This window comes from Grammomys surdaster, unplaced genomic scaffold, assembly GCF_004785775.1.
Source record: "Grammomys surdaster isolate TR1022 unplaced genomic scaffold, NIH_TR_1.0 173, whole genome shotgun sequence".
NCBI classification, from domain to species: domain Eukaryota; kingdom Metazoa; phylum Chordata; class Mammalia; order Rodentia; family Muridae; genus Grammomys; species Grammomys surdaster.
This window is the reverse complement of record NW_021604621.1, coordinates 52,021-64,862: the sequence shown is the minus strand read 5'-3', so window position 1 is coordinate 64,862 and position 12,842 is coordinate 52,021. Positions and strand designations below refer to the sequence as shown.

At 40.7% G+C, this 12,842-nt stretch overlaps 1 protein-coding gene across 1 annotated transcript in view; it reads right to left on the bottom strand.

The window, feature by feature from the left end:
* The window catches only part of LOC114621252 (tumor rejection antigen P815A-like), a 2,913-nt gene extending 1,226 nt beyond the window's left edge, over window positions 1-1,687 (bottom strand). The window contains exon 1 of the mRNA XM_028767505.1: window positions 1,285-1,687. Within this exon, the coding sequence (XP_028623338.1) occupies window positions 1,285-1,687 (403 nt within the window). The remainder of the gene's footprint in view (window positions 1-1,284) is intronic.
* Between the last annotated feature and the right edge of the window lie 11,155 nt (window positions 1,688-12,842).

Genomic DNA, 12,842 nt, shown 5'->3' with positions numbered 1-12,842 from the left:
AGTGAAAGGGAAGAGGGACAAGGGAAAAAATGGAGAGATGGATAGAGAGGCAGGAAGGACCTCAGGGAAGCAGGTAACTGGGGGGCAGGAGACAAGTGCAGTAGGCAGGGGAGGAGAGCAGAGAGAGGGAAGGGGTAAGGGAAGCAGGGATTGGGAGGAACTGAGGAGAAGAGAAGGAGGGGTGACAGCCTGGGAAAGGGAGGGGAGCAGGATCCTTGAAAGGTACACAAAGGCAAACAGCAGGGGGGAGGGAATCCTAAAAAAGAAAGGCATTAAAAGGTTAGCACAGAAAGGCAGGAAGGGAGGGGGAGCTGGGAGGGGGAGGGGACAGGAAAGGCTTACAAGGGAAACCCAGAGGGGGGATCCTGGAAAACAAGTGCAAAAAAAAAGTGAGGGGGGACAGGGGAAGTTAAAGGGAAAAAATGTGAGCAGGAAAGTGGAGGGGAGCCAGAGGAGGAAAGCACAAAAAGGGGAACCAGGAGGAGGCAGAGAGCAGGGACAGGTAAGGCTGCTAAAAGTCAAGCAAGGAGGGGGAGGGGAGCAGGGAGAGGGAACAGAACAGGGCTAGGAAAGGTGCACAAAGAGAAATAGGGAGAGGGAGGGGATCCTGTAAAAGAAAGGTCCAAAAAGGAGAGCAGGGTGGGGGAGGGGAGCAAGGTGAGTTAAGATACAGAAAGGGGAATAGGGAAGCAGGAGAGGAGCAAAGGGATGAAACAGGGAGAATGGGAACAGGGAGGGGGAGGGAGGAGCACCTGAAAATGGGAAAAGGGAGGGAGAGGGAGGAGCACCTGAAAATGGGAAAAGGGAGGGGGAGGGAGCAGCAAGGTGGAGGGAAGCAGGGAGAGGAAAGGCGGTAAAAGGTAAGCAGGGAGGGGGAGGGGAGCAGGGAAAGAAAAGGCGGGAAAGGGGAACAGGAAGGGGAGGGTTTCAGGGACAGCTACAAAAGGGGAAGCCAGAAGTGGGAGGGGATCAGGGAGCTCAGGGAGCGGAAAGCCTGAGGCAAAAATTTGAGCAGAGGGGGGAGGGAAAAGGAGAGCAAAGGGGAAAGGGAACTGGATGGACTGGACCTAGAGAGGCAAGGCGGGAAAAGGGAGTGGAGGAGCAAGGAAGAGGAGGGGGATGGGAGGAGAGGAACTAAGGGCAAGTTAGAGAGAAGAGGGGATAGGCATGGACAGGAGAGACAGGAATGGTTCCCAGAAATGACCCCCTGACTAAGATGTGGTCTTTACTACAGATGTGGGTAAAGAGTACACCCCACATGAGTAAGTACCACGGGTAACTCACAGTGACAGTTAGGTATATTAACTGGGCAGCAGGAAGTTCCGGCACACATTTCCACATTCATATCTTCCTCATCCTCTTCTGATTCATCATCCATCAGGTTCTCCAATTCCTCATCCTCGTCGTCGTCGTCATCATCATCATCATCGAAGTCGTAGTCGTCCTCATCCTCATCATCGTCTTCATCCTCCCGACCGACTGAGGCCACGCGCTTGCTTTGCCTGGCTATCCAGGCCACATCCCTTTCATACTGCTGCTCATAAATGGCGTCTAGGATTAACTGGAACGCCAGAAAACCTGTGGTGGCAACAAAGAAGAACAGCCACTCCAATAAATTGCACCTATTTCCATCACCTTCACCACCTGAGCCACTGTGAGCTTTATCTGGCTTCTTGTTATCAGACATGGCACAAAGGACACCAGCGGGAAGCTGTGCTAAGTCAAGATAACTGCAGAGAGTCGCCAGCTAGCAGCTCACTTCTGGGACCTGCTCAGCGATATGGCGTTGACACAATGCATGCTGGGAGAGCAAAGGTGGGGTCCGCCCTCCTTCCTCCGGAAGACTTCTAGACTCCAGACCGATAGGGGGAGGGGATTGGAGTGGGGAGGGTGGAGGGAGGGTGGCGAGAACTCTGGACTACTTTTTTTACGAGGAAGGGTACAAATCCGGAAATGATGGATGAGATAGAACTGTAGGCAAAACTTGCAAAAGTTCCTACCCGAGGCTCACAGAACACTAAGCTCATTGGCTGAGGAATGAACATCCGCAAAACTCACCCAATGAGTGATCAGGATCTTCACACATCTAGCGTCTTTGGGAGTCCCGGGTTCTTTTCATTCTCCCATAGCAACAGAACTGTTTTATGGTGTACAGCTTTACAGCACACCAGATTTTTTTTTTTGCCGATCTAGTCTCCTAGGGACAACTTGTAACAAAAGGGACACAGGCTTTTAACATGAGAAAACGTAACAATATGTTATTAGCAATTTCCAAACTTCACACCCGAAAGAGAATGGCCATTTGTGAAGTATTAATGATATTAAAACTGTTCGTAGCCATCGTTCGGCAAAACTCATGACGCTGAATACGATGGCCTGCTACTCCAAAGGCACCAGAGCTGCTGCAAAGTATTCGTGATCCAGTCTCATCCTTCATCTCCACCAGTTTCGCCACACAAGCCACATAGGGTAGGGTTGTAATAATAGTAGGTGGACACAGCAGGAGAGAGCCACAGGTCAGGAGTTTGGATAAGGCGCGAACGGGGTGACAAAAGTCTGCACAGAAGTAGTCTCCAGGGCGTTGTAACAGAAAGGCTTGTTATCATTGCAAGGTGCGCATATGCTATTTTTTTACTTTGGTCGGAGGGAGCTCCATTCAAGGGGTCCAGTTTCAAAGAAGAGCACCAAAAAAGCCAAAGTCAAATTATAATTATGGACTATTTTGTTCCCAGGACACAAATTGCCTCAGATTTAAGGATTTGTTTTTACTGTACTTATTAATGACGTACTTATTAATGACTATGTTTAGTCTCAAACACATGGTCTAGATTTTGAGCGTGTGTGTGTGTGTGTGTGTGTGTGTGTGTTTAGGAGACTCTTCCCCAGAAAGGGAAACATGCCGTGGTTAACAAAATCTTTTCTTGTTTTGTTGTTTTTGTTTTTTTATTGCTGCTTTGTTTTTTGAAACGAGGTTTCTCAGTACAGCCTTGGCTTTTCTGGAACTCAAATTGGTAGACCAAACGTGCCTCGAACTCAAGCATATAGATTTGCCTTTTACTCCCGAGTGCTGGGATTAAAGGCATGCTCTACTCTACCTCCAACCCCGTGTGAGTGTCAAAATCTTCAACAGGGGAAAGAGTGAGAATCTGTAAGACAGGAAATCAGAAGTGGACTAGTGAAGAAATAGAAAGGTAAATGGGGCCTTGGGGGTGGAAAGTCAGGGAGGAAGACCAGTATGATCAAAATATGAATGGAAAACTCTTAATGTACTTCATTTCAAACCTAAGGAAAAAACAGAGTAGTGGTGGTGTAGGCCTTTAATCCCAGCACTCAGGAGGCAGAGGCAGGTAGATCTCTGAGTACTAGTCTATAGAGGGAGTTCCAGGACTCCTGAGGCTGCACAGATAAAACCTGTCTCAGGAAAAGAAATAATAATAATAATAATAATAATAATAATAATAATAATAATGAAAGCCAGGAAAACAGTACTTGGAGTTGCTAGTCATATCTTCCGGGGGAAAAGGTCAGAGAAGAGACACGGACGCCAGGGTAATCCTGAAATATTGCTTACCAGACAATCTCTGAGGAGATTAAATACACGCAGGGAGCTACGCCTAAGTTTGCTCTTAATTTGTTGTCTATTTTATTTATCTTCATTATGAAATTTATTTCTTTTTCTGTTGGGTAGTTTTAAGCTCAGCTCCTTTCCTCCTTTCTCCTCCTAACTGTTAGAATTACAAGGCACGCATACCTTTCAAAATAACATATCATTTGTGTGTATAATCATTATTAAGTTTTTTCACTTTTTAAGTGCGGTTACTTACAGTTACTAGTTTCTCTCTGAATGCCACAAATGGGAATAAGTTGTATTTTTTTTTATTCTTCACAATGCATTTTAAAATTTTATTTTTTATTGCATCCTTTGCCCACTGTCAATTAAGTTATACAAGTTTGTGTCTGAAGCCACAGAAACAAACCTGGCATTAGGAGTGGGCCTGGAGCATGAGTCTCTGTAAACTGACCCCTGGCATTTACCTAGCACCTGGGGTCAGAAGCCTGACAGTGCTGTATTGAACACGGTGTTTGTAACGACTGGATCTGGCAAGACTCTGGGTTCCCAGGTACCTGCCTGATGACTAAGATGAAGGCTTCAGCCTAGAAATGAGTCAGACCTATACAGGTCCAAAGAGCAAAACAATGTGCAGATGTATCTACTACAAATGACCTGGCCCTGCAAGAGGACTGCAGCATGACTGTGAATATTGTCCTAATATTGTGGATAGCCTGTCAGCTAAGACTATTGCTCTTCAGTGTTCAGTCTGCTGAGTAGGTTCATTTTAAAAAGTGATTTGATTTGTATTATTTTGAATTTTTTGAGATTATTATGTGATTTTGTGTGTGTGTGTTCATTGTGAACAGATATGTATATGGAGGTGTTGCATGCATATGTGTGTGCATGCCTCTGTGTGTGTGTGTGTGTGTGTGTGTGTGTGTGCGCATGCATGCGCGGCTGTGTTGTGCACATATGGAAGACAGCCTCACACAACTTTAAGCATCATTCCACAGGAGCCGTTTACCTCTCCTCCCACCCAGGGTCTCATACTGGCCTGGAACTTGTAACACTGAGTAGGGTCTGTGGTCCTTGAATCTCAGTGAGTTTCTGACTACCCTTCAGTGATAGTACAAGCCTAACTTTTTTAAGGTCCATTTTAGGAAGTGAACTTCAAATTTCATGCTTGCAAGTGAAGAATAGTATTGACTAAGCTACCTTACTATCCTTCATTATTGAAGATTTTCTTTTTTTCTTTTCTTTTCTTTTCTTTTTTCTTTCTTTCTTTCTTTTTTTTTTTTTTTTTTTTTTTTTTTGGTTTTTCGAGACAGGGTTTCTCTGTGTAGCCCTGGCTGTCCTGGAACTCACTCTGTAGATCAGGCTGGCCTCGAACTCAGAAATCCGCCTGCCTCTGCCTCCCAAGTGCTGGGATTAAAGGCGTGCGCCACCACCACCCAGCGAAGATTTTCTTTATTTATGACTATCATACATGGTATTTTATTGGTATTTGTTGGTCAGGCTGTGCTCCAGGATAAACACCCAGGGAAAAAAATAAGATAAAATAAAAAGTGGTGCATGGATCAGACTGTGGTTTCTACATCTAACAGTTTTTATAGATACCAAAAGTAGTGTGAGCATGTTCAAAAGTTCCAGCTCCTTCTGATATGCTAATTTTGCCAGGATAACATATGTGTTTGGCATGGACCTCAGTAAGAAAGTCTGCATGTACCCGATTCTACCAGAAAAGGATCCTGACCTGTAATGTCAGAAATGCTGAGGGCCAAATGCATATTTGAGAGTCCTTGATACATACTCTTACTCAGAAGGAAATGATACATACAAAGGTAACAGTGGGATAAGATGAGAGCATAAGTCTAGAACACATTATGAGAAATCTGTATCACCAGGCAAGGAAATGTTCCAGGCCCCAAACTCATTTCTATGCTGCTATGTATAGTCCTACAGACTATGAGTCTATGAGTTTTGTCACAAATTTATATTGACAGATTTTCACATGATCACTAATGTTACATTCCTAGGATTAAAAACCACTTATTGTGAGTGTGTCTACCTGCATGCCTGCGTGGGTGACTGGGTGCATGCTTTCATGCTTTCCTGTGTGTGTGTGTGTGTGTGTGTGTGTGTGTGTGTGTTATGCATGGTGTTGGGATCCAGCTGTGGTTCCTTATCTTCTGTTTCCTCTCTCAGGGTGTCCAGGCATTGAATGCACACCAGGCTGGAAGGATGAAGCAGAGTCTGGAGAAGGCGGACTCTGCAGGATCCTGGTTTAGTTGGGAGTGAGTACAGGCTGGGAGTGGGCGGGGTGAGGGGTGTGGGATGGGGGTGGAGGTGAAGGGGTGGGCAATGGGGGTGGAGGGAGGAGGCAGGAGTGATGGAGTGGGGGAGGTGGAGTTGGAGAGAGTGTGGGGGTAAGGTCTTCTCCAATGATTTTAATGGAACAGCTCTCAGAGGATCTTAGTTTGTGTGCATACCTTTATTTGGGGTGGGCTTGTACGCATATACCTTATTCGAGATGCACAAGGCTATATGTGAAACTTGGGGAGTGGCAAGTAGTTTTCAGGATGAATGAAATCATTGGCTGGAGTTTAAAGCACCGTCAGTGTCTCATTTGTGTGGTGAGGCATTCTAGTAATCCCAGGTACTTGCTGGGCAGGTTCTTACTGGGAAACAGGAAATTGAACTTCTAGGTTTGTCAAGGACTACATGACCTTCCCCAGGTAGAGGGTGTGGGTGGTCCGGCTCTCCAGACAAAGTCAGAGAAGGAAAAGCCCTGATGATAAGGAGAGTCCTTTATTTTGTGTCAAGCTCAGAGGAGTTATCGGAGTTATCTGAACGTGGTAGACGGGGAACTTAATTAACAAGTTTTCCTACTTGTTTGTGAGTGTGTGTGTGTGTGCGCGCGCGCGCATGCACGCATGCACGCATGCACGCGAGCACGCAAGCACGAGAGCACGCGAGCACGCGAGCACTCGAACAGGTACATGCTTTTGGAGACAAGAGCTATACATCTGATGTCATTCCTCAGGAGCCATATACCTTGTTACTTGAGACAGTCTCTCACTGGTCCGAATTTCCCAGTGCAGCAACTAAGGGTGCACGTAAGCACACTTTGCTTTTTCATGGGGCCCTCTCTGGACAGATCTCAGGTTGTCATACTTATAAAGCTACCACTTTATCCACTGATCCATCTCTTTTGCCCAAATTATACTTTTTAGAAAAGATTTATTGTGTTTTGATCAAGTATGCATTGTGTATGGGTATGTGCACATGGGTGAGGCTGTCAAGAAGAGTTCAGAAGAGGGGCATCCTTTGGGGCTGGAGCTACAGAGGGTTGCAAGTGACCTGACAGGATTCCTGGAAAATGAATTTAGATCCTCTGCTAGAGCTGTCTCTCCAGGCCTGAAATTCTACTTTTCTTGTTATAGTGTGTAATCATCCTTAGTGTCGCAGATTACTTTTGGTAACACTTTGCTCTCAACTTTAGTGTTTGTATTTATAGTGGATTTCCATCTACATTTCTTTTCATGTTCTATTTTTTTGTCTGTCTTTGCTATCAATATAATGGAGTTTGTGTTGGGAAGCATTTATTTTTTTGTTACTACTTTTGGGAGGTTCTGTCTTAAAGATGGTTCTAGCGAACTGTAGAGATAAGCAGCCAAGCCATCTGGGTTGCTCTTTATAAGCAGATTTCTTTGATAGTAATTCAATTTCTTGTTATAGCACAGTTTAGGTTTTCTACGTCTTTTTGAGTTGATCTGACACCTTTGTCTGGCCAGTATTGGAGTGTATATTTCACAGGTTATATATGTATTGGCATGCAGTCAGTCAAAGTATTGTACTATATTCCTTTACATCTTTTTGTTCAATCAATTAATGTTTTTGGTGCTGCCGACTAAGGCCAGTGCCTCAGGATGGCCAAACAAGCACTTTTACAGGTACCCGGCTCCCCATAAAAGTGATGCTGCACTTCTATTCAGTCGTCTATTACCTTCCTCACTCTCTTTCATTTAACCTTTCATATTCTCTTTTGTTCATGTTATGGTGTATGCACAGTTCTTTTGTTTACATCAATGCATATATTATTGCCTAGATTCTGCATATGAAAGAAAACATGCCATTTTATCACTTTCTGAGTTTGCGTGACCTCCCTTAATATTATACATTTTAAGTCCATCATTTTTCTGAAAAATAATAACTTCATTTTTCTTTAAAATCTTATATATAATTTTAATTATCCTTTTATCTGTTGGCAGAGAACTAGATTGATTCTAGTTCTTTGCTTTAGCGAATGAAGCAGCAATAAACCTGGGAATGCAAATATCTCTATGGTAAGCAAAAGAATTGTCTATGGTTGTGCCCAGGAGAGAAATAGCTGGGTCATACAGCAGTTCTACTCTAAACTGTTGAGAACTCTCCAAACAGATTCCACAGTGGCTGTATTCATTTGTTTCCCTACCTACAGTTAAAAAGTGTTCCGTTCAATCTACATCCTCTCCAACATTTGATTTTAGATATTTTTGTTTGTTTAGATATATTTTGTTTTGTTTGTTTTTATGCTAGTCATTCAGACTGTGGTAAGGTGCAGTACCTGAAAGTAATTTTAATTTGTACTTCCTTAATGTATAGGGATATTGAACACTTTAAAAAATAGTTATTACCATTTGCATTTTCTTTAAAAAATATTCATTCAGCTCACTTGCCCACTGGCTGATTGCCACATTTATTTCCTTGGTATTAAAATTCCGAAATTCTTTGTAGAGTCTGGATTATGTCCATTGTCTGAGGTGGAGCTGGTAAAGGTTTTCTCCTGTTTGTGGACTGTCTGTAAGTGCTGCTGATTGTACCCTTCGCTGTACAGAAACTTTATTTTAATGTAGTCCCATACATTGATTCTTGAGGTTAGTTCTTCAGTGTTCTATTTTTAAACTTCTTGCCTTGCCCAGTATCTTTGAAGTATGTCCATGGTGTGTTTTTCTAAATGTTTCAGCCTTTTAGGCTTTAAAATAAGGTCTTGGATCCATTTGTAATTGGGTTTGTCCAAACAGAATATTGTGACTCTAATCTAACTCTTCGGCAATGGAACTCCTGTTTTGCTAGCACAACTTTTTAAATAGTCCATCTTTGTTCCCCCAATGTATATTTTTTCCCTTATCTGCCAAAACTTATGTGGGCAGAGCTTTGTTGCTTTAGTTCTCAGTCCACTATTCAATTCCATTGTTCTACCTGGTTATTTTTATGTCAATATTAGCCTGTCCTTATCTGGAATTATAATACCTCCAGCATTGCCCTTACTCAATAGGATTGCATTGGCTATTTGTCATCTTTTGTGGTACCATGTGAATTCTTGTTTATTTGCTTTTTTCTGTACCTGTGATATATATTATGGGGATTTTGGTAGTAATTTCAGTAACTATGTATTTTAGGCATTTTTTGCAATCTTAATTCTGCCTATTCAGGCACATATAAGATTTTCTATGATCTTCTGATTCCCCTTTTCACTATCTTAAAATTTTGATTGTAGTGAATGTCTTTCACTTCTATGGTTAGATATATTCCTAAATACTTAATTTGGGGGAAGTTATTCTGAATGAAATATTTTTCCTAACTTCTTTTTTGGAGAGTTAGACAGTATAAATGAAGACAACTGGATATGTATAATATCCTTCAGCTTTATGGTATTTATTAGCTACAAGAGTTTTCTAGAAACTTTAATAGGTTAATTTAAGGGAAAGTCCATGTCATCTGGTTGTTATTTCCTTTATGTTGTTATATTTTCTAATTGATATAGTAGCTAAAACTTTGTGCACTATATAAAATATGAAAGGGATGAATAGAAATTTTTTATTTTAAAGAGAATTGTTCTGTTAATCTCTATTTAATATAATGTTGGATATAGTTTTTTCTATATTCTTAATTATTTTGAGATATGTCCCAACTATTCCTAAAGACTCCAGAACAGAAGAAGAATTGATATGATGTATCCCTTCAAAAATTAATAGAATACAGCAAGGAATCTGTCTGGTCCTAGGATTTTCTTTGATGGAAGGCTTTTAATAGTAGCTTTTATCTTATCACATGTAATGGGCCCCATTTAAGTTTGCTATGTCATTACAATGTCTAATTCTGCTGCTTGCCTTTCCAAGTAGGAATTATTGACATTTTCCTACTTCTCTATACCAAATAATCTTAAGAGTATGCTCTAAACTTTTCAGTATTATATTGGTAGACACATATATATTATTTAACAGCTACAGAAATTTTTGTTTCAGCTTTAGTCTAAATGTTAATGAGGAGAATGAATAAAGAACACAGCATAATATTATTTGGGTAGAAGGGGGATGGGATCCTTTCATTTATATTAATGTAAGGATCTGGAAGATATTATGTTACATGAAATAAGACATGTAGTGAAAAAAGACACATTGCATGATCATATTAGAATCTATAAAAACAAAGTGTAATCTACAATATCAAAACCAAATAAACAAAACCCCCAAAACAAATGACTTTAAAGCAGGAGAAAATAGAGTCATGGAGCCAGCAAGATGCCTCAGTTGGTAAAGACACTTGCCACAATGTCTAAAAACTTAGATTTGACCACTAGGATACTTGTGATGGAAGGAGAATATTAACTCCCACAGATTGTCCTATTGTCCCCTGACTTCTACATGTGCACATAGTATCTACACACACACACACACACACACACACACACACACACACACACACAGAGGGGGAGGGAGGGAGTGAGGGGAGGTTGAAGGGAGGGAGGGAGGGAGGGAGAGAGAGGAAGGGAGAGAAGGAGAGAGGGAGAGAAAGAGAGAGAAGGGGAGAGAGAGAGGAAGGGAGGGAGGGAGGGAGGGAGAGAGGGAGAGAGGGGAGAGGGAGGGAGAGAGGGAGAGAGGATGGGGGGAGGGAGAGAGAGATAGAGATAGAGAGAGAGAGGGAGAGAGGGAGAGAGGGAGAGAGAGATAAGGGAATTTAGAAAACAAAGAAGAAAATAGAGGTTGCTCCTCTGGGGAAGGATTATTTAAAGTATATGCCATCAGTGGCTAAGCAGGAGGAATATACTCAAGAAATTAATTGTACAACATAATGACGGTAATACTTCATCCTTGGAAATTGCTAAGAGTAGATTTTAAGATTTTCCAAAATAAAAAGTGAGGTTTTTAAGTTAATTAACATGTTAATTAGCTCAATTTGGCCAGTGTATACCCATTTCAAAGTATCATACATGATAAATACATACTTTTATTTTTGTTTGATGATACATTATTTAAAGGAAATTAAAAGCCTGCAGGTTGAATGGACAGATAATGATTCATTGATTGTCACTAAAAACTTATCTCGAGAATTCAGAGAGAAATTGGGTTTACATTACCCATTAACAACACTAAAGCTAAAAATAAATCAATTTCCCATGGGAACATTAAGATTAGTAAAATACTTAGGAATAAATGTATCAAACAACTCAATATACACCTACTAATGAACAAGAAATACACTTACTGAATCAGGTTTGAAAAGTTAATATGTCCTTGCATGGAATTGGACACATAAGACACAGGGGTATAAGCTATATATGTTATGTTTTGATTTATGAGAAATACTAAGAAGTAACGAGTGTGCATAGTTAGAGAAAATGCTAGGAAAAGGGACTGAAAGTAAGTACAAGAGATAATTTTGAGATATCAGAACTGTTATAAAATTGAGTAGAATGTGATATTTGCATGAGTATGTAACTTTAATAAGACTGTAATTAAACTGAAATGTCATTAATTTTAACTCAGTATCCATGCTAAAATTATCTCTTATGAATGATGATGTTACGAAGCCATGGTATGGATGGTATTCTAAGAGTCAACAGGAGATCTTAGACGAAAGATAATATTATTCTTGCATACTACCTAGATTCGATGTCCTCATTAGAGTCATGTCTAAGTCCAAGTGCTTAATGTATTCTGTTGTCTCACTTACCCATTCATTAGTTGTAGCTTTGTGAGTCATGTGTGAGCCAATTAGCCAAGATGCAAGCTTATGATACATTTAAGTTGTCAGGGAAAGAATGTGTTAATCTTGCAGAAAAAAATCATCTGTTTCTATTGAGTATTTACACGGGGTTTGGGGGGGAACTATATGGAATTTGAGGTCCCTTTTGGTACATGTATGTATTATTTTCTAGTTTTTGAACAAAGGCAGAAACAGTTGTGCAAGAAAAAATTCAGAATGATTATCCTTTTTGCCTATTTAACATATCATATTCATACCCTACTCCCCCCATGTCTCTCTGTAGGTGCATGTGTGTATGAACCTTCCTGTGTGTATGAAGTTAGAGTTCAGCTTTGGCTGTCATCCTTGATCACTTTCTACCGTATGTTTTTGTCACACAGTCTCTTATTAACTCAGGGTCTTCCACCTGGCCACCAAAGGATCCTTTTGTCCCCACCTTCCTAATACTGAGATACAAATACTTGTTGCCATGGCTACATTTTAACATGGGTTCTGCAAATCCAAACTCAGATCCCTATGTATGCACAGCAAAGTACTGTTACCTACTGAGTCACCTTGCCTAGCTATCCTTTAGAAAAACAAACTCCCTAATGACTGTTATTTAAGGATTTCTGATGTAATCTGTCCAACACTAATTTATATGTGAATGTGTTCAGTCTGAGGATTGATATGTGTGTTGCAGTTTGCAATGAATGCTAATGTCAAGGTGATTATTATTCTGACATTCTGGTTTCATGATCACAGGGAAATGCTATAGCAGTCCCATTCCGAGCCTACGATTGCTTTGACTGCATGTATGTGTGTGGGTGTGTTTGAAGAGTTTATATTTTATTGAAGAAATTGTGTTGATGACCTCCTTTGCTTCAGAGAAACTGTTAGCTCCCCATGGGTAAAGCTTGAAGTAGTTGAGTCACCAGTTATTCATTCATTTCTCTTGTTTGTGTGCCTTAAAATAGCCAGGCATTTGAATATGGAAAGCTCTTTGGGCTGTGACATTTTTCAATTGGATTCAATTGATAGACACAGAACAAAATTTGTAATTGAAATCAGAAAGAACATTGAAGCTCTCTCTTTGCAGAAATAAGAGATCAGTCTTATACTGATTTTATTTTAATGCTATTTCATTTTATTAAAATGAATTGTTTCTATTTAATAAATATACTAAACTTTATAAATGCTTAGAATAGTTTTAGTATAACAGTAAGTACTCAGACTCCCATTCTAATTTGACTATTATTACTTGTTGGGATAAACTTGAAAC